Source organism: Antedon mediterranea, chromosome 5 (genome assembly GCF_964355755.1).
Source record: "Antedon mediterranea chromosome 5, ecAntMedi1.1, whole genome shotgun sequence".
Classification (NCBI taxonomy): domain Eukaryota; kingdom Metazoa; phylum Echinodermata; class Crinoidea; order Comatulida; family Antedonidae; genus Antedon; species Antedon mediterranea.
Window position 1 is genome coordinate 22019413 of NC_092674.1, and position 22279 is coordinate 22041691.

Below are 22279 nucleotides of genomic sequence, written 5' to 3' on the forward strand. Positions count from 1 at the left end.
TTATGCATAAAGTTAATTTTAGCTATTCGGCCTTCTTGAGTTTTCTTGATTTTTCTATATATATATATGCTATTTTTTATATTGTATTATAACAACACGCGTTTAACTAATCACCTCTTAGTACTTTATATTTCCAACACTACGGAATGTAACTTTGATTGTTATCTTACCGTATGTTTGCCAACTGCTTCGGTCATAATTGTTCCAACATAAGGAAAGAGATAATTGTATCATATTAATTTATATTCTACGACACTAACAAGATAATTAGAATATATGGTTATGAGCATTGATTGTACCCATACATAACAATATCGATAGGTTCTCTAGTAGCTTCTGATATCAAAGGTCAGTCATGTTCCTCGTATTCACCCTTTTGTCATGTCTGACACTGGCAACCGTTTCGTCTGAGCTTGACAGTGTTCAATATTTGGGCGTCGGTTACAACCTCTTATACGGAAATCCCGATGGTGACCTCTATGGTTCATCTGATTCTGGCATCATGTTGGATCGACGCATTTTTGAGTTCAGTTATGAGGAAGGAAAACTGACAGACGATGATCTTTATAATGTACCAGACGAGGTTACCGTCAGTAACCGCGAAAGCTGCTCTTCTGTGACGTCAACATCAGTGTTCTACTCACCATCTTTATATCAAGAGAAACTGAACGTAGAAACCGGAATAGATGGTACGTGTTACGTTATTTTACTTTTAAAGTCAGAGCTACCATTGCCTAACAGAGATAGTTGATCAAGCCCCTTCACTGGATTAGTCGCTCCTGGGCTGGTGTGGGTTGGGTCATCTAAAGTAGGCCTACCTTATTGGACATACATCCAATGTTTACATAATTCAAGTAGGCCTATAATTATGTTTAACTTGTATCGATTATGACAATAAAGAAAATAGAATCGTCAGTAAGAACTGAGACGTAACTAGTGTGCAGGAGTTGATGCGATTTTTTGTATTAGGATTAAATAAAGTACGGTAGGCCTATTTATCTTATTTATTATTCACATTCAGTGAAGTGACTATAATATCAGTAATCATACTACACATTAGTAGTTTAGTAAATATTGAGGAATACAAAATAAAGAAATTGTTTTGAATACCAGGAGTTTTAGAAAACAAATAAGTCAAAATGAGTACTTTGGGTCATTTCTAATTCACTTGATCATTGCTTTATGTTATCTTGATCAACTTATGTTTCAGGATCATCAGAGCACTGTGGCTTTCTGGGATACCAGTTCATGATGAGTGATCGTAAGTTTATTTTATGTCTTATTATCGATTACGGTACATTACAATTTGTGTTTTGTTTGCTTATTTAATGTTAGTACGTTGTGTCTTTATCAGCTGATCTTGCTTATCTCCGTAAGACCAGTGTGGTGCCTAATTAACCATGCACGGCCGTACCACTTTACTGAGATGTAAGTCTTACAGAAACATATAAACAATTTCAATTCTGGTACTGAAAACAAAAAAAAATGCTGAACATAATAAAATCAATTTTTAACTAACAATAGTTTCAGTTGAATAACAATAATATCAACTGTAAAATTGAAAGACAAAGGTCAAAGAGGTGGGCATCGTTTCCTATAGTATAAACGCGTGAATTTGAAAATTTAAATCAAATTATATTTTTACAAATCAGAAATTATATCTCTTGCATCTCGTATAAAAATGAAGTTTTGTTAGTTTTTGAGAAAATACAATTTTAGGATTACTTTACTTACTGCTTAGTACCTAGATCGCTGGCTTTTGAAAATGTCTCCTATCTTCTAACACTAACAGGATACAACTACAAAGCAAAAAAAGGGGTGTGCCGGCAAGCATTATCAACCAATATAATTTTTTTTTTTATAAACAATAACAACCAATCTAATTATTTTCCAGCTCAAACTTGATTGTTCCGTTTTAGCATGGTGAAACAGCCATCAAAGTCGGAGAACTATTATATGTCAAAAGTTATAGACGTTTTTGTATCAGGATCAGAAAATGTTACGAATATGCATATACTTTAAAATAAGACGATTTTGAGATAATTTATCTTAAAAATCAATGCCGACGATGTTTCCTAAAATTAAGGATTAAAACAACATGACATTGTATGTATAAACAAATTAGGTATAACAATGCCGAAACAGCCATAAAATCGGTTGAATAATAACAGAGTTACATTGAAAAAAAATCCCTAAAATAGCTGTTTCTCTGTGATTTCGCGCCGTTCAGCGGAAATCGCCCAGATACATAAAACAAAATAATTGTAATGTCGTATGTAGGCCTATTGATCAACTTGATATAAATAAGCTATGAAAATCACATTGATACATGTCTAACTTGAATAAATATTGAAAGTAGCCTTAGCTAAAAAAATAATAATTACTATAAATAATAAAAAAATAACATATTAGGATTTGGTTTTTATTAATTTTGATTAAGTATTATAATATTTTGACACGTAATGAGGCACCAAAGGAAAGTGACAGTGATGCGCTAGGATGCCACGGATGCCAAAGATAACAGCTGAATGCATTTTAAAATGTCTTTAAGAAGGCAATGAATGGGCTTTTATAACCAATAAATTTGATCAGGTAAAGTAAAGTTTATCGAGGATAAAAAGATTAAACATTGTACTTGAAAAATGTCAACTTGACACAATTGAGGCTGTGTAGAAAGAAGAGGACCATCAACTGCATCCCCCGGTCAAACAAATGATTGAGCACTCAATCGTTCGTTTTAGTTATTTTTAAAAATGTTTATGTGGTATAATGTACACTTTCGCAAATTGTTGATGTCTAGCACCAATTCTGCTTTAGATTGCAGTCATTTTAAATACATTTCTTTTAAAAAGTAAATAAATAGAATATATTAATTGTACATAGACTTATTGATCTGCTATTTTGCAACATTATTATATTTTTGTTTTAATCAAGGTATGAGTTTAGTTGAGACACAAACCATTCAAGATAGACGTGTATTAAAAGAGTATCGTAACGTATGCAATAGAGGTACAGCTCGGTATAAGTCCGAATTAGCAGATATCGACAGCTATAAGTTAGACATCGAATTTGTTAATGATGTATGCGCACTGCCAGCTCGATATTCCGAGACACAATACATGGAATTCATTGATAAATGGGGAACAGTACGTACATTTATTTGTGTATTTATAACGTTATTACAAAATACGGCATACATTATTTATTATAAAATATGACAGATCAATTAGTCACAAAACAATGACAGAAGGATATTATAAAATTGCACGATAGCTCGGCTGTTAAAATGTATATAAAATTACTTACAGATTAGAATTAATATTAATACTACACCATATTTAACGAAACCAACAATATACATGCTACTGTTAGGCTTAACTGTATTGTAATGTTTTGTAGGACGTCATAGTAGAAGTGGATGTCGGGCAGAAAACATTAGAAAGGTACTCAGCATCTCAAACTGACATTGTCCACTGTGCATTAAGTTCTGTAAGTTCATTTTTTTGCAGCATATGTGTTATTTAAACATATTTTATTAAAATATACTTTTATTTTTATATTATTTATTTAAGTAGCCGAGTTTAACTCACTGATAAATTCAGCTAGAGCAAAACATGTTCCTTATTTCATTGCTTTAGAAAAAACAATAAAACAGTCAAACCAACATTAATAATATTCAACCTATACATTTTCTTTCTTTAATAGAAGATAACCGGTGCTACAATTCACAGTGGGCCATACAACGGATATTCGAGCTCTGTCGAAGTGAATATGGACAATTATGACGTTGACTTATGTCCGAGTGAGAAATGGGAACTGGAAGAGACCATTGTACTAGGAGAATCAGATGCTGAACCGATTTCCTTAAAATTGTTATGCATCTCATCGGTATTTGAGAATGCTTATTGGAGTAGCTTTGATGAATATGTAATGACTGGAACATGCCAATCCGGAGATATCAATGATTTGGCGAGCAAACGTTCTAACATAAAGGACTCATTAACAGTATATGCATCTTTAAAATCTGCAAAAGAGCCCCCAGGTAAAGAGTAAAAATTAATTCTTTACAATATTACCGTTAATCATCGTTGAGTAAACTTAGAAAGTAACTTTTTTTCTATTCTATCATTGACCATTATTATTATATTATTAGTTATATTAATTTTTCTGTCCGTATTTTTGTCCACTATAAATTGTATAGTTAAGACGAATATCATGTCTACCTTAGTTTACCTTTTAATGCATAATTACAAATAGGTTACTTCCCCAAGTTACTATTATTATAATATTAACCCATATTTTAGCCTCTATACAAAATAATATTCAATTATAAAACAATCTAGCAAAGAAGCCACAAAAAAGAGACAGAAGGTAAAACACTGTTTTACTCAATACTGTTGATCATAGCTGGCCGTGTAAATATTAACTTTGTATGATGAATGCATGGGTTTTTTTATAAACAGCAGTTATCGGACACGTTGTATTTAAAAAAAAGTATCACAAACTATCATTTGCACTTATTTTAGTTTTAGTTATTATCGTACGCACAATACCGGGTCGTAACATTATCAGTAACTTTTGCGTCGGTATTATCACCTCCCGCCATCAATTAGCTTTGCAGCATTTTGAGACACCCCTTTGTATAGGGCCCGAAGGTGTCCCTTTAATATTGGTTTTACTGTAGTCCTATCGTCATTAGCATTAATACGGACAGCAGCACAGAGCAAGAGGTAAATGATAATTATAATGCTTCTACTTTTTCTAGTGACAACAGTGGAGATTCCAGTCACATGGCCTTTTGGTACTTACACCATTCCAATGACTGACACTACGCCAAACGGTTGTCCAGCTGCGCACTTTTACTGGAAAATCGGTTCCAGATTTCACGACACTGAAAATAGTTTGTCTTCAAACGATTGGTCAGATCCACTGCATCTTCTAGGACCATACAGACGCAACAACATGCAGCAGAACTTTTGTTCAAAGGGAGTTGAAAAAGAAGATGACTATAAATGGAACTTTGAAGAAGGACAGTACTGTATTTTTAAAAAGGGTGCATCTTGCCCCTCAGGTATGTTCACTTCTGCTCCTATTATTTAATTACCTGAAATTGGAAAATGTTTAGTAAGTTTGTATTAAATTATAAGAGACTACTACAATTAAAATGTTCTATCTCACAAACTGTAAAAGATTTAAATTTGAATAAAATGTTGCAATTATCAATCTTGAAGGATTTGATGAAGGGTGGCTGTACTGGAACGACGAAGATACTTTAAATTCCAACAATGTAAACGGTATACTACCAGAGGGAGTATACAACAAAGATACCAAGATTTACTACTGTTGTCGCAATGATGGTTTTGCTTCTAACGCAATCAACCTTCCTACCGATGATCCATTCTTCCTTCTGAAGTCCAGTCATATGTGTCAAGAAGTTTACGGAATGAATGTGGCTGAGGAATGGTTTCATTGGGATAACGATGGAGAATGGTTTAATTCGGACTATTATGATGGATCGTATCCATACAACACTGGTAACGGTGAAGATTTTACTCTTCACTATTGCTACTACTACTCAAAGTGATTAAAATATATTCAATAGACACACACAAACCTAATATCAAACCGTATTTTTTCTTCATTAAATTTAAATAAATGTAAAATGAATGTAAGCAAACACTGTACTGTAGTTACAAACGACCACGTTTTAGTACATCACTGACAAATTCCAAAAAACCACCTAATTCCATCACTGTACACAAAACATTTTTTCAATTAAAGAAAAAAGATTTAATACAATTCTGTCTAATGTGTTTATAAAAATTTCATGAAATTTAAAAAATAAGAAAACAAACACCCGTAACTTATAAGTAACAATACAATACTAAAGTTACTGATCTTTTTACATTTTCGTTTTTTCTGTATTGCTTATCAGTCCAACATTTTACAAAACACGAACCTAAAATCGAGGGGAAAATCGTACATATGTTTTTGCAATTCCGTAATAATGGGGATACAAATAAGATTAATTACGGCAGTGTGGTAGGTTGGTTCATGGAGTTATAATCCATGGTTGGTTACTGGTCCGGTCATATACATCAACCAATCAGAGCGATATTCGTATGTATACAGTATTTTTATTTTTAACATTGCTTTTTCTATCAGAAAAACTGGTGATTCTAAACCCAGGACCAAGTAAGCATGTTGACCACCAAGCTAAAATGCTCTAATCTTTTAATCCTTTAATAATCTTTTAAGTTACACACGTATTATACTAGGAATGCAACCGTGCTAACCGTGACAGGCCTAAAAACATATGGGCAGTCACTTAACTTTTCACATGTTTTATCATATTCTGCCATCGAAATTAAAGATCTTCCTGTCGTAATTGGGGCCATGATGGTTTAAATTGATACTATACTGTTTGCATTTGGCAGATGTTTGGTAATTACCGAATTGAAAAACGCATACGTGCACATATGCTGATATGATAATACAGTTGATACTGTACAGTAAGCGTGATCAATATCTAAGATATAATCAAATGTTTACTGTGTGATAATTATCATTTTATAAATAAAATACATTTGATCTGGTATGAGAAGAGACATACAACAGTTATAGCGACACACAATATGGCTGCTAAACTGTTTCTAAGCCTCTTTGTTTGGCAAATTTTGTCATGTTATGTCCATTCTTGGACACCAGCTGGAGTGAGTTTTGTCGGCGTGGGTTATAACATCTTAGATGGTAATCCTGACGGTGGTGACCCTAGCGCGGGAGGGGTGGACCCCGGGTTGCTGGTAACACGACGAATATTAGAGTTCAGTTACGAAGACGGTAACCTTTCGGAAGACGGCCTTTACCCAATCCCTGATGAAGTCCTCTTTAGTCCGCGAGACAGCTGCTCTGAAGTAGAAAGCACAGAAATATTTGAAGGAACAAAAAGTTATCAGAAAAAATTAGATCGAGATGTTGAATTTGTTGGTGAGTGTTTAACTTTTCTAATTATATTAATCTGTTAAGATAACTCCATTCCTTAGCATAATTTTACCGACATCTTAGGCATAAATAGTATTCGTATTATATTATTATTATTATATTCGCGATTTGTTTACGTTTACATACAGGCCAAACAGTGGTAACTAACCTGTAAAATAGCATAGATATGATGTAAACCTTTGGGTTTATAGGTACATAAACTGTATGACTATTTTGTCGCATGAAATACAATTTTGTTCAAAGAACTTCCAATGTATTGTCAATATGGTGGTTTTTTTTCTTCAAAATGTTATGTGTTGTTTCTTTAATGGTGAAAGGTCAAAGGTGAATAATAAATACATTTTGCAGTAAACCATGTTTTCTACGTTTTATGTTCTGCAAACGTGGTATTTTTTATATTAATTATTAGAGTAAAAGGACACTGACATATGTTTTAGTAATTTCAAATTGGTTATTTATTTCTAGGAAAGGGTGATCACTTTCTGTTAGGTTATGAATTTTCTTCTAGTGCAAGTAAGTATGATATATTTTTATTTATTATTTACTTGTTAACTACATCTGAAATTAAATAATTATGGACATTCAGTAGGCTACGTTTGGATATAAGTACGTTTCATCAAAATGTAAATGAGAATACATGTAGGCCTAAGAGGAATAATAACCATATTTTGTTATGTATTCAGGATATCAAAAAATCTATGAATCGACTGAATACCAGAAGAAGGTCTTTCATGATTACAAGAAAGTATGCAACAAAGGACAGGCACGATACATGACTGAGCTGGCAGCCATCGATGGATACTACTTAGCACGTGACTTCGTGGCGGCAGCTTGTTCCCTACCGGAGGTTTATGAGGAAGACGTGTACATGCAATTTCTTGATCTTTGGGGAACGGTATAATATTTTTTTTATAATAATTTTAGTAAACAAATGCGGTTATGTTCTTTATCGCTTGATTCGTCCGTATTCAGGGTCGTAAGCATAGTCAAAACGTTTTTGAGGCAATGACGTATCGACTTATCAGACCTACGAAAAATTGAAAATTATCGTAAATAAGTCTTCGATGACAAAAAAAAAAAGATTCGATTATTTTGTAAACGGTATAAACTTTCAAATTCACATTCTGACATCTTTGAAATAAGTAATATCATTTTAATGTAAAACGTTTAATCTAAAACTATTATTATATACAGCATTCATTCAAAGATCAAACCTATACAAACAGATAATAATTTTAAAACATCACAATTCACAGGATGTTGTAGTTGAAGTTGATCTTGGAACTAAGTTGTTGAATCGTTCCGATATATACCAAACCGAATTTGTATTCTACGCAATGAAAGAAGTGAGTTTTTATTTTGTTTGTTTTTTAAAATAGGTAGAGGTTCACATGATTGTTGATGGCTTTTATGCTGATCCTGGATCTTCCTAGGAATTGCTATTTACCTTTGTTTGTATGTTTATAATAAATAAAATAAAATGTTGATACAAATCTGCGTTCCAAGCAGTATATGGTCTGATTAAATTTAATAAACATTTGTACCTATTACTATAATGATCTATTTACTTTTCAAGTATTTGTTTAATTTTCGCTATATTTAGATTATTTTTATTGTTATTTGTGTATTTTTTAAAATTATTGTCTAATGATCATAATGCATTTTAAAAATCTGTAATTTGTTCCAAGGTCAAATTTTTTTACAATTATTGTATAGATTAATTTGTGTAGGTTAGACAATGTACTCTGTAATTATGTTCTAATTTAAATGTGAGGTAAATAAGAGTGCTACAATACTAATATACTTTGAGAAAGATCGTCATTTAAAGTCATTTTTATTGTTTAGTTAACGTTTTTTGTTGTGTGTTTGTTTCTTTATTTCCATTCACAAAAACATAAATATACATAAATAATAATTACAAAACAGTAGGGCGAAAGCAAAACAAAAAAGAATTATGTTCTATTATTTTGGCAAAAAACATGTAGGTCTAGTTATTATAAATTCGTACTTTAATGTGTTGTTTATTTGTAACATGAAATAAAAAAAAACATCAATTATCTTAGTGTACTATCACATTTCATAAGCATATGGTTGTTATTGTTTCAGAGAAGTGGTACTGTATCTCCAAGTGGTAATTTTTTGTCTTACGAGGCGTCTGTCATTGTTGACATGGATAAATTCCGCACGGAGTCTGGAACGGAAACTACTTTTGGATCGTATCAAGAATTGATCTCAGTTGGCACGTCTAGCCTTCCCGAACCAATCTCCATCAGACTCATGTATATTTCAGATGTGTTCGATTCAAAGTACTGGAGTCAGAACGACTATTACGTCACCAGTGGGTCTTGTAATGCTGAGCATTTGGGACAGTTGGCCAATAAAGAACAAAATATTGTTACAGCATTGAAGAATTACGCAATTTGGAGAGGACGAATAGAATCAGAAGGTGAGTTACATTCTAAACACCCGATGTTTATGGTGGTTCAAGATTGTTGACAACCTGTTTTACATTGTGTCTAGTAAAAGCTCTTTTATATTATAATATAATATAAGTTTAGCACATGTACTATGCATAATGAACAAATGTAAACCACGCTCTTTTGAAAGACAATAGCGACACCACAAGAGGTTTAGTTTTTTAAATATTTAATAAAACCAAATAGTATCTTGAAATTGCAAGCATATAATACGACGATGATGATATCGATGTTGTTGTTAAAAACTTCAATACATTCAAATATTAATACATAATCCATCACCTATTGCAATTATAGATCCTCCAGTTCAGATCCCTATTACGTGGCCATCTGGTACCTATTCCCTTCCTATGGTAGCATCACCTGATTCTGGATGCCCAGACTCTCATTTCGTGTGGAAGACGGGCTCAAGATTCCAAGATACTGAGAATACGTTATCAGATAACCACTGGTCTGACCCATGTCATCTAGAGGTAGGCTATGTACTTGTATTGTATTTCATCTAAGTATAATATCAGAGTAATACTTAGTTCACACTAGGAGGCAACGCAAGGACGTACGTTGCGTTACGTTCTTGTGTTGCGTCTCTAGTGGGAACCAATCATTAGAAACAAACAATGAATTAAAGAAAATGATAAACGTATTGAAACCCGAGAGGAGAGGAAATTGATCGAAACTTTCTACTGTATCACGCAACGATGGTACCTAATGTTATCTGTGTCGTTTTGAATAAATAATGGTAATGTTATAAACAATTGTGCGATTTGCTTCGTTTTACCAGGGACCTATAAAACGGAATGACATCACTCAGAATTTTTGTTCTAAAACCGTCGAAAACGCAGACAATTACCAATGGACTTGGGGAGAGGGATCTTATTGCATTTTCAAGAAAGGGTCTACTTGCCCAGCAGGTAATTTAATATATTTAATATAATCTAATTTATCTTTCCTAAATAGATCAACTATGTCCACTATCATTTCAAATTAAAGTATTAAAGGGGGCCTCATCACTTCAACATTTACTTGCTTTCTTGTTTGCATGTTTTCTTTATTGTTTTTTTTTCATGATAGCGTTCACAATTTTTAAATTATCATCCTGAATTTTTGTGTTAATAGTATATACTTACATGCCATGCCTATTGAATTGCACAAAACAATCGATATATTGGTATAACGTCATAAATAAATAAAATCTCAAGTTGTCGTTTTCTTCAATATGAGCCGATATAATCTATTTATTTTACCAAACTTATTTCACTCAGTTTTTTAGCTCTTAATTTATTATTATTATTATTAAACATTTTAAATTGTTTCATTTTTGTTCACTTTGAGCAAGCAATAATATTATTTTCGAAAAATCCCTAGAGGGCTGTAGGCCTACAGTGTTCCAAACATATTATGCAAGTTAACACTGATATGTCCTGGCCAAACAACAGAGTCCAACAATCGTTCAATTTACATTGTGGAAATTTCTTATTTTTACTTTTTTTCTGTAAGGATTTGATGACGGATGGATATTCTGGAACGACGAAAACACATTTAACAGCAATTGGTTGAGTGGAGAACTTCCGACTGGCGAATACGACAAAGATACTAAAATCTACTACTGTTGTCGTGATGATGGTTTTACTTCTAACCCCATCTACCTTCCCACCGATGATAATTTTTTTCTGTTCAAGAAGACCCACAACTGTCAGGCGGTGGCCGGTATGTCATACATTGAAGAGTATTTGGAATGGGATAACGAGAATGAGATCATTGACGGAAGAAGAATGTACGGATCATATCCGTACAACACTGATAAATCAGAAAATCATATCCTTCATTACTGTTATTACTATTCAACAGTTTAATAAAAGTTATAACACTTTATTCTAAGACATGTTAATAAAGTTGATATAATAGAATATATAACTCTAACGCTATCATGTGATTATTTATGTATAAGTAAATTCGCTATAAGTCTGTCCAATAACTTTGGCTTCATCTTAAATTTCTTAAAATGTAAATTTTTTCCGCAAATGCAGATTCTTACATATACGTTAATAGTACTGAAATGCAAAATACCCTCTTCAAACTCCCATTTTTTAAACATTGTCGTACACGCAGGTTTATTTACATAATTTAAGACCAAGTGATACATGTGATAAACGCCTACTAGAATAAACCCTTTCCTCCTCTCCATCTCCTATAGAACGTCGTTTTTACTTTCCTGTCCATAAACGTAACCGTGAGCTTAGAATAATCAGTCCTATGGAAATAAAACAACTTTCTAACTTGACACTATATTGTTCAACATTTTTTGTTACACAACTTAGTGAAGCCAACGAACACCACGTGACAATTTGAGACACTTCAAATTAAAACAGCGACATTAAATGAATCTATCAGTAATTAACTACAGAACAAAATAACTTGATGTACAGTTTCCTGTATACCACGTATGATTGAAGAGAAACTCAATAGTTCTTTTCAGAACTACATACGTGGTATATAACAAACTTTACATCAACATATCGACGATTTTGCCATGCAAGCAAACTTTCAAACAAAAAATACAACTTAATTGTTAATATCATGTTTTGTACACATTATGTGTCTTACAATATCTATTTCAATCCGGATTATTCCTAAACCCTAAAAAATGTTCTTAGTATTAATATTAATATCAAGCTTTTGACAATAAATAACAGTTTGTAATGCTTTGAAGCATACTTACATAAAGTAAGTACAATGATAATATCTAATCTAAAGACAATCTGTTTAAAACAGATTTATGTAACAAACCAGGCCCGTAGCCAGAATGCATCAGAGGGGGGTTTTCTTGACACCAAGTATTTTGCGAGCGCAGCGAGCAACTGTAGGCTGGGGGCCAGGGGGCCGCCAAGGGCCCCCGGTCGGGGTCCAGGGGGCGAAGGCCCCTGGAAGCTTTGGCTCTCAGAGCAATTTCGGTTGTTTTAATAAAGCTTAGAGACATTTTTTACCTACTAAAATCTGAGTTATGCAGAGAAATTATATAGTACAGTATTATGGAAGTTAGTAGTACTGATCATGAAATACAGCTTTATTGTTGCAAAAAAGTATATTATATTAGGCCCTTAAATAATTTCTTATCCTATAAACATAAAAAACAAATAGTACCGTATATTTCGGTGTACAAGTCGCACCTGTGTATAAGACGCACCCATAACGGAGACTGAAATATTAGTATTGTTTATGTAGTCGATGCATAAGACGCACTTATTTCTTGGCCGAAATTTAAACATTTTACAATCAAAACAATGGTATTTTAAAAATAAAACAACGATATTTGAGACATATTTATTAGAATCAAATGATATAATTTTGTTTGATTGCCTTTATTACATCGTAATCAGTCTCTACTTCAACTGAACGTTCAATGAAAAGGGAAATCCCCATATTGTTTCAGTTACGATGCACTTTAATTTCATATTATTTAAATATATACCTTCTTATTGTGTGTATGACCATTATAAAATCAATCCAAATGATGTTCAGTTTTTTGGGCTGATAATGAACCAGGAATATCATGTTGGGTAGGCCTATATGAAAATCTTTCCTATTTCCATGCATGCATTACAGCAATATGAGGAGAGGAGAGCACTAACCATGTGCTCCTTTCCTGGTGGCCAGCACTGTTGGCCATATACACTATGAGATTAGGGGAAGCTACTTAACACAATAACAACACACTCTTTTAGATATCGCTTGACATACGAACTATTGCCTACATGATTATAAAAATTATGTGATTGTTGACATAGAGATGTAATAAAAATAAACCACCGTGATCAAGGGAAATAGTTATTGTGTAATTAAAATGTTACACCACCGTAGTTAATGGACTCTTCCATAAATGTGTTGCGCTGTGATGCTGCATGCTGCTAGAATACACACCCGCGAGTTCAGAGAGTATTACTAGGCCTGGGTAGAATATCTAATGCGTACTGTAATATTAATTAATACAGTCGAGGATGACAATTTACCTTAACTAAAAATTCAATAAACTTGTTACCACACTGTGGTTAGACAGGAGTGAGTAACTAGCTAGGCCTACATTGCAGAGTAGTACACTATTTTTAATTAATTTAAGTATTAGTAGGTAATTAAATTACTTAGGGTAACATTTAGAGGTCAAATTTGCGTGTCAAAAGTGCGTCTTATACACCGAATTATACGGTAGGCCTACGTACACGTACCAATTTAACTCAGCACCATTTTTATTCAAGTTTACACAGTGAAATTCTTTGGTTTAATGACAAATATTTCCAGGAAAAAAATAAAAATCCCCAAAAAGATTGAACTGAACTGAACGTGATCTTGTGCGTTCCGAAAAGCCCGACCGAAGCACGCGATTGGTCAGTCCATTTTTCTGTCATATTTATAACCATCATCTCTCAACAATCTCTCGATCTCACGCTCAGCAGTGACTTTGACATCGGACAATCTGTATAGTCGATCAATTTAAACATAGTCAATAGAAGTAAAATGACCCAAAAATCTGCTATAATTGATAATTAAATGCACGATTTTGGAAGTGGGGCCTTTGTTTTTCAAGGGGGGGTTCGCTGGTAAAAGGGGGGTTCGCGCAAAAGGGGGGGGGGGGGTTCGCCCGAACCCCAAAAAAACCCCCTGGCTACGGGCCTGCAAACATTGCAATAAAATAGTTTGAACTTTGAACTTTTAGCTTAGCTTATGCCTCATGCTTAGGGAAGTACAGCTTCTTTCTTAAAGTATACTGTGGAGATGGAACCTGGCAGCCGGTCATCTTGCTTACTTCATAATTCACATGTGTTAGAATATCTAGAATGTGATCGGTATGATAACGATCGATTAACGCCTTTGTTAGGTTTCGAATGTAAAATGTACCATGATTCTTGTTCCTATATGACATCGTAAGGGGCGCTGTCGAGTATCCATACAGAAAATCGGCGGCATTCGGGATATTTTCAGGTGCAGCGTCGAATTTTAGGCCAAGCTTTCGGCACGCTTGTATAAAGAATACTTTTGGTTTGGAGCGAAGACTTGTACATTTATGTGCTTGAAAGCCACTGGTGAGTTGAAAAATGCCACAAGGTACCCCATCACTTCCATTAATATCTGTTAGTGTACCATGAGACAATATGCAGCAAACAAAGCAGTCGTACTGTGAATGATCACGTGTTTGCATTTCGTTCATCACATGCTCCATCTCATGCGCAGTTTGATTGTGTTTGCACTCAATACGAAATCCCAAACGACTAAAAACTAGCTTCAAATATTCTGTTGAAAAAATAAATGCAGTATTATTTTGTTAGCTTTATGCAATTTTTTAATTGCAACAATAAATCCACCCTCTTTTGTAAATTCAATATTGTTTACTTAAAAGTATAACATTATTTTATTTATTTTGACAAAGAAAATACAACAAACATTAAGATAGAGTTATAGGGACAGGAGATAGACACCAACAATCCATAGCCATACAATTGACAGAGGTTCAATGTTTTTTTTTTTCGTTTCATGTTAAAATTATATTTGTTACATACCTTCATCAACTTCAGAACCAGTTCGTTTCCCGAATCCGCTCTCTTTTGTAAATTCAATATTGTTTATAATTAAGCATATCCCACGTGGAGAGCTGGTCATGTTATACTTAAGTATTTCCATTTCTGAATCAACAAGTTCAAACACAAAATGTTACTTATTATATAAAAGATATATAGATACAATGATTACAATTATGTATTTGACAATGGCGATGGAGTTTACCATGATAATGAGAGTATTCGCATTCTCATCATTCTTATTCCTGTTACTTGTAATAGACATCACTTTATTATTACAATCATGGATTGAAGTTCAGGTGACGACCATCGATACATACGTCCTAGGTCGACAAAAGATTCCAAATAACAACAACATCCCTCAATATTTTTTACAATATATATATATATATATTTTTGTTTTTGTATGAAGAAAAAAAGCATTACTGTATGTTCTCATAGAGACGCTCATTTTACGCGCATACTACGCAGGGTACGCACACCTAGATTACATTTAATTTGGGCATAATTAAGATCAGCATTTTGGGTGCATTTTCACTTTTTACCACTTTTCGCAGGTTGAAACTCTCTGATTGCTCTTGTTGCAATTTGCGGCTGAATTAAAAGTAATTTCATGAAAAATATATAAAATACGTTGGCTTTCCTTTTTTTCTGGTTTTTACTTAATTTAATCAATTTCTGGATAAGGTGCTGTGATTCTAGTTGCCATTCCATTATTGTCATTAGTAAGATCATTACAAAAAATATTTATAATGGCCTGTTGTTAGTTACTGTCTGTGGGACTAACCCACGTAAGACAAAAAAAAGCTACTTTCTGTTTCTGTACAAAATTAGGCCTACATCATAATGTAATTTGCGACTGATCGTTCGATTCTGATATGACCCATGTAGGCCTACCGTGGACTGCAGTCCTCTGCACACCGACATGCAGATTAGATCATTAGTATTCAATTCAGCCAGGCGTCATTACATAATACAGTACATACCAAACACTGCCTGGAACTTCACGCAACTGGGTATGTCAACATTGAAGAAGATTGTGATTTCAAGAAAGCCTAAATTGTCAACAATATTGCTTTTATACAATTTAGTAGAATTAAACTATCATCTATTAACAGTTACGCGGGTATAATTTAATTTGTGACGTAATCACGCTGTTATAAGCCAGTGTAAATGGCGTTCTCATAATCCTATTCATGACTAATGTACTTTTTTTTTATCGACGATTGACTACCGGAGTCTTTAATTTTTAATTGGATTTATATTGCATTAAAGTTGTTTGAAATGGATTTATACACAACATAGCACAGCTTTTATGAAGGTGGATAGACAAAACAGTGGATTTAGGGGTAAGTTAATTTTACCGCCCGATAATAATGTATTAACACTATGTAAGAATATTAGTTAAATAAATAAATAACCAACATGCAAAATGTTTTAAAGGAAAACGTTCCACAAGTTGAACAATATGAATCGGCGTTGTTTTTTCATTATAAATTCGAGGTCTTTGCAATGCGCTTGTAATTTTACACATTGTGCCTTGCATTTATACATATTTATATAGCTATTTTCTGTGGTTGAGGTTATTCGATGTAGTATTTGTTTCTGTTTGTAAAAGTCATTTTGATAATATTTTGTCAATTATTCTTCATTATTATCTATTAGTATACATTCTCGCATACTTTTGTATAAGGTCTAACGCATCTGAATGTAGGTATACCGAGGTTGAGTAAATGTTATGGTTGATTTGATAATTATGACTGAACCGCCTTTTAATAAAATACACAATTACTAGACTTCTAGCTATCTAGACTAGTAAACTATTTTGTACTATATTTTACATAGAACTACCAGCAAGCATTTTGATTTGTGTTTAAAACTGTCATTGCCTTAGTAAGTTCTTACCTGAGTTCGGTTCCCACTTGGATGCAACGCAACGACTTAGACACAATGCAAGCGAGTTGACCAATCACAAACGTCAGTTCGGATCAGGGTGTTTCGAAACTAGAGACCCGATACCAGAGACCCGATACCCAATACGAAAAGGGAGACCCTACTATACAAAAAGGGAGACCCCACTATACGAAAAGGGAGACCCTACTATACGAAAAGGGAGACCCACTATACGAAAAAGGAGACCCCACTATACGAAAAGGGAGACCCCACTATACGAAAAGGGAGACCCCACTATACGAAAAGGGAGACCCCACTATACGAAAAGGGAGACCCAGATATACGAAAAGGGAGACCCCAAATATACGAAAAGGGAAACCCAAATATACGAAAAGGGAGACCCCACTATACGAAAAGGAGACCCCAAATATACTACGTAGCCTACTTGTGCTTCGTCCAAGTCGGATCCAAGTTTAGGCCTACAGTAAAGAAGCTATTATGAAACTCGTAAGGTTGTTCTATAACATGTTGAATGTTGATTTGGCAAGGTGGTTAGTTTTTAATTAATTTTACATCATGTAGTGAATTCCATTTGATAATACGTCAAGGGGGAATTGATTACGTTTATATTATTTCCATCTAAGATTTTTAATTTTAATAACGAACAAACGAGTGACGGTAGTCGGGTTCAGATGTGTAAAAATGAAAATTAGTTAATATTTATTTCAATGTTAGTACGTACTTTCCTCTGTTTCAATGTTGGTGGTAGAACTATGTGTTCTTCGTATGATATATTTGTAAATTCAGGGACATTGACCTCTTATCCCAGAAAGGAATGAGAAACTTAAAGTAATTCCAAATTAGTTGGTATTTGTAATATTCAAACAAGATAATAGTCTTACCTTTTTGTTTTGGCATTGGTTGCACTGAAATACATCCTCCGTCTACTGTTTCTTCGCTTTCCCTGTCTAAAGAAAGACATGAATGTACCCTTACCAATACGAGTGTGTTAAATATCATATGCAGTATCACGTCATTTGATCCCAAATTCATCCCATTTGGAATTCTGTATACCCTCTTCTGACAATATACAGTATCTATTCTTCAACAGCGTTATGCCACCTAGCTTTTAGGCCGATAGTACATGATACCAATGCTTTTCTATGAGCAGACACGATACTGTAGGATGGTTATTGTCACATGATACTGTATACGAATTGGCTGTGTAGATTGACATATTTTATTCCATATAATAACTATCTTGGAGAATCTCATCTATGATATTCAAAGTTACCCAGTCAACTTATTATTCCTATGACTAGTGGTGAAAATGATATCCCTGATAAATAATAATTTATTACCTTCATGTACCGGAATCAAGTCAAATAGTTTGTCTGAAAAAACAAAAAACACAGTAATAGTCGTAATCAAGTCCATATAGTTCTTAAACATAGGTAGTTTACGCCTTTGTTTGTTTCTTTTTTTTAAAACATACTATTTCATTAGTTGTGGCTCCATCTTCAGTTGTCTGTCGCTTAGACTCAATAAATATCATGATATTTTCAATCATAATTTTATTCATTTATGGAAAAGAAAGCAAGTAGCAGAAGTTAGATTAACAGAAATGTAACTATGGTACCTGTGTCTTCACGAGCCGTATCTTCTCCATCCGCATCTCCGTCTTTAAAAAAAAAACCAATGCAAAACTGTTTTAGTAATCTTATATTATACTTTCGTAATTATTTGATTGTAGAAACTTAAGGTAACATCTTACACGTCCTATCAATATATTAGGTCGGGTAATATTGCAGAAAAATTGAACAATAATGGATGATTAATACAGAATTAAAGAATTGATGCATGCAGAAACAGCATTCTCCGGCAATTGATAATAGAAAGAGCTATTTACACCATTTAAAATAAAGTTAGAAAAGGACACGATTACGATTACGGTTTAGGTGCTCGTTTGTACCTAATGCTATACACTTACAATGCTATACACTTACAAAGGTAAAATGTAACCGATAATTTTTATCTAATTTTAACAATTTTTAGCCTCTTAACTTTTTGTGTGTGTTTTTGTAAATTGTATTTTATAGTCTATATCGTGCCTAGCTTACCTGTATAAACCGACAATAGCCCGTGCTCTCAAGAGGGAGGGCTTAGATACGAAAGTGAAAAGTTCCTAGAACACCCCTGCATTATAATGGACCCGTCCGCAACCACACCCTCATGTGGGAACGTACCAACGTACCACCGTCATCATTTTCTTTCGTAACGTGAGAGCGTTACGTCGTATGATACCAAGTGTTAGGATTGTACACTGTACTACTGGTTTGTGTATTTTTGTATTTTGCCAGTTTTCAAATCACATTTCTGTTTTTTAAATGGACAATAAAGTATATATGACTATGACTACTATGACCACTACTTTACTCTTGATAAAGAAAAAAAGAGAACGTATGCTAAATATACTGTAGGTGTGCAAGGTCAGTTTTTAATAAATTAATGTACTCTTGAATAAGTGAAATAATGAGCTAGCATCGAATTTTCCGCCTTTGGCTATTATAAATACCAATACCTTTGAATTTTATATAGCGCCCTTTATGGTGTTGTGCATTTTTCAAAAACATTTTAGCGCCCACTAAAAGTGCGGATATGATTTCGTAAAATCTCCTGATATTTCATTTGTCCAAGTTGTTTATAGTAAGAAGACGACTTCCATGACATGGACGTTAGACGTAGGATTTAGTGAAATGAACGATGGTGTCCCCTTAATAGTGTAGTAGACTTAATATACGTGAATGGTGTGTGTGTTTTCAATGAGATACGAATACTATGTATACATACCTTTTTGAATAACCAACGTTTTCAGCCCATCTAAAAAGAAGGTATTATAATATACACACATTAATTAAAGCTACAATATCTCGAAAAATATGTAACAGAAACATATGAATTTATTTAGCTAATACACGTTAAAGGGCATTAGTTGAAGTCCGTTTATCATAATGATCAATTCATCACGTCATTCACTTATGAAAGTGGTGACCACAGTAGACCATGTTATTTATTTAAATAAAAATTAATGTTGATGGCTGGGAGGTTGGAAGTGTGGTAGATGTAATGTCTATTTGTTAAAAAATCAGCAAACCATCATTAGTAGCTATGTTCCAATGACCCAATGCAGAAGTGTGAACTTCTTGTTTGGTTGAAACATTATAGTATGAAAATTATGTCATGTGAAACAATACTAATTGTCAACCGATTCTCGGTACTGTACATCAATTTCTCAAGTATCATAATTAACTTTAGCAATACATGTATCGGCTATTATCTAATGCTCATTAATTAATACAACCTATATTTTTAACAAGTCATACCTTTAATTATTGACTTAGATTTTCCACTGAGACGATCAGCAAACCTGTTCAAATCCTTTCGTGTAACCAAGAAGTCATTTACTTCTAAATATAATACTAAATCCCACAAATCTTTAATCTCACTGTTTTGCGTTTGAGAGTAAAACGCACGTGCCTCGAAGAAATCGCCGCCAGCGTCTGCATTTTCTATTCCTCTAAAGAATATACTTCGGTACGGTTTTAATCCCACGCCTTTGTGTAAAGACGATGGATCACCCTGAGATAACTCATTCAGTAGATCTTGAACATAACCCAATTGCGTCAGCTCACCGATATCCTCAAAAAGTTTCAACTTGGTGGAGGAAGCAACAACTTTGTTTTGTTCCCTGTATTTTGCAAGTTCACCCAACAAATCAATTGCAGTAACTGAGTTGTTTTCCAATGTCGAGTGAGAAATGTAATCGGATAAGAGAAATTTTAACTGTTTTATGTTATCTCCTTGGAAACTCTTACCAAACTCTGCTGAAAATTCTTTATATTCAATGTCAAAATTAGCCATAGTTCTAGAAAATGTATGTATATGAATATTTAGTTATTGTTGAATTCCACCTTGATATTCCATCACACTTTAATATGAAACTATGCTTTTTCTGATACCTGATACTATGATCTATAGCATATTATATGTTAATAATGAACACCTATAGTATAGAGAATCATTATTGAATCGCAGACCGGAAAATGGTAATTGTACGCTTGTGTAATTGTGCTTCCCCCTAGTGTTCGAGTTTGCGCATCAGCCAAGTAATATTTTATTTTAAGCAAAAATATTAGTAAATGCTAACCCTGGACTCTAACTTTTATTATTAACATCTTTATTTAAAATGACTACTAGAAATATCGATAATTGGCAATTTGTAAATATAATTGTTATTGAACTGAAAAATATTTCATCCTCGCGATATCAGGATTTTCCTCCATTGCATTATTTTAGTTAATTTTTAAGTGTATGACGTCTGAAGTCTACTGGTAAAAACGAACGGCAAAACGCCACTCAACAAATTCTCAAATTCGGGAGTATGATTGTTTGTCGAATTGTCGCATGCACTAATCCTGAATAATACGTCATAGGGTATCAGTGAACATTGTAGACGTGGAAATAGAAAAGTCTCTTTTTTGGGACGACTGCCCATTATCTTTGGTCATGTTTTTCCTTTAACTGTAACATATTGCCTGATTATGTTGGCGCCTTTAACACTCATGGATGGAAAGTAGGAAAAATTAAAGCATCATTTAGCGATATAAAACGGTTCATATTCTACCTATTATACCGTTGTATCATTTACAGATATTTAGATTATTTAGATAGGGTTTTATATAGAATATAATAATTATTATTATTACAAATAAAAGTTAAAGATATATTGTCCCCCTGAAAAATAATTATTAACGAAATTTTTGTTGAGTATGCCATATGTAACATAATAGTATAATCGACCACTTTGACCAAAAATTGGATCGAAAAAACTGTAATTTAAAGCAAATAATGGTCCAATTGGCTGCCAGCCAATGTTTTTTTTTGTTGAATTTAACCATTTATTCTGTCATTTTATCAGTGAAAATATAAGTTGTTTTCGTTTTTTTGGAAGACAATACATCTTTAAAGTAAAACAATATAATTTGTCAATCAATTGAAAATACATTTCGTTATTTTATTTATCGACATTTTGTATTGTAGGTCAAGTAAGTCGAAATCGGCACACAATTTTGTTCATGATTGTGGCGCTTTTGTGATTTATTGAATATCGGATACATTGCTCCCTTTGCTTGTCATAAACAAATTGTTTTTGTCCATGCCTTAATTGCCTCTCAAATACGATGTATTAGTATTGTTATAAAATAAAAAAATAATTAGTTTACCTTCTTTGATGGAGAAACAGCAAAATGTGTTTAGTTATTATAACTTCGTTTCGTTGTA

The 22279-nt window shown here is 33.3% G+C and overlaps 2 protein-coding genes across 2 annotated transcripts; one reads left to right on the forward strand and one right to left on the reverse strand.

Annotated features, from left to right (window-relative positions):
- The first annotated feature begins 355 nt into the window (after nucleotides 1-355).
- On the forward strand, nucleotides 356-11425 carry LOC140049815 (uncharacterized). The gene is made up of 16 exons (XM_072094764.1): nucleotides 356-689; nucleotides 1211-1261; nucleotides 2935-3146; nucleotides 3400-3489; nucleotides 3706-4042; nucleotides 4766-5071; nucleotides 5232-5580; nucleotides 6166-6173; nucleotides 6709-6987; nucleotides 7468-7515; nucleotides 7686-7897; nucleotides 8259-8348; nucleotides 9109-9448; nucleotides 9777-9952; nucleotides 10261-10390; nucleotides 10977-11425. Exons 1-16 carry the CDS (start codon nucleotides 356-358, stop codon nucleotides 11330-11332), a joined length of 3318 nt encoding a protein of 1105 aa, XP_071950865.1. The 3' UTR covers nucleotides 11333-11425.
- LOC140049571 (caspase-8-like) lies at nucleotides 11345-22263 on the reverse strand. The gene is made up of 8 exons (XM_072094473.1): nucleotides 22222-22263; nucleotides 20323-20864; nucleotides 19790-19819; nucleotides 18579-18620; nucleotides 18301-18333; nucleotides 17842-17907; nucleotides 15029-15151; nucleotides 11345-14762 (listed from the first exon to the last, which is right to left on the reverse strand). Exons 2-8 carry the CDS (start codon nucleotides 20858-20860, stop codon nucleotides 14194-14196), a joined length of 1401 nt encoding a protein of 466 aa, XP_071950574.1. The 5' UTR covers nucleotides 20861-20864; nucleotides 22222-22263; the 3' UTR covers nucleotides 11345-14193.
- Between the last annotated feature and the right edge of the window lie 16 nt (nucleotides 22264-22279).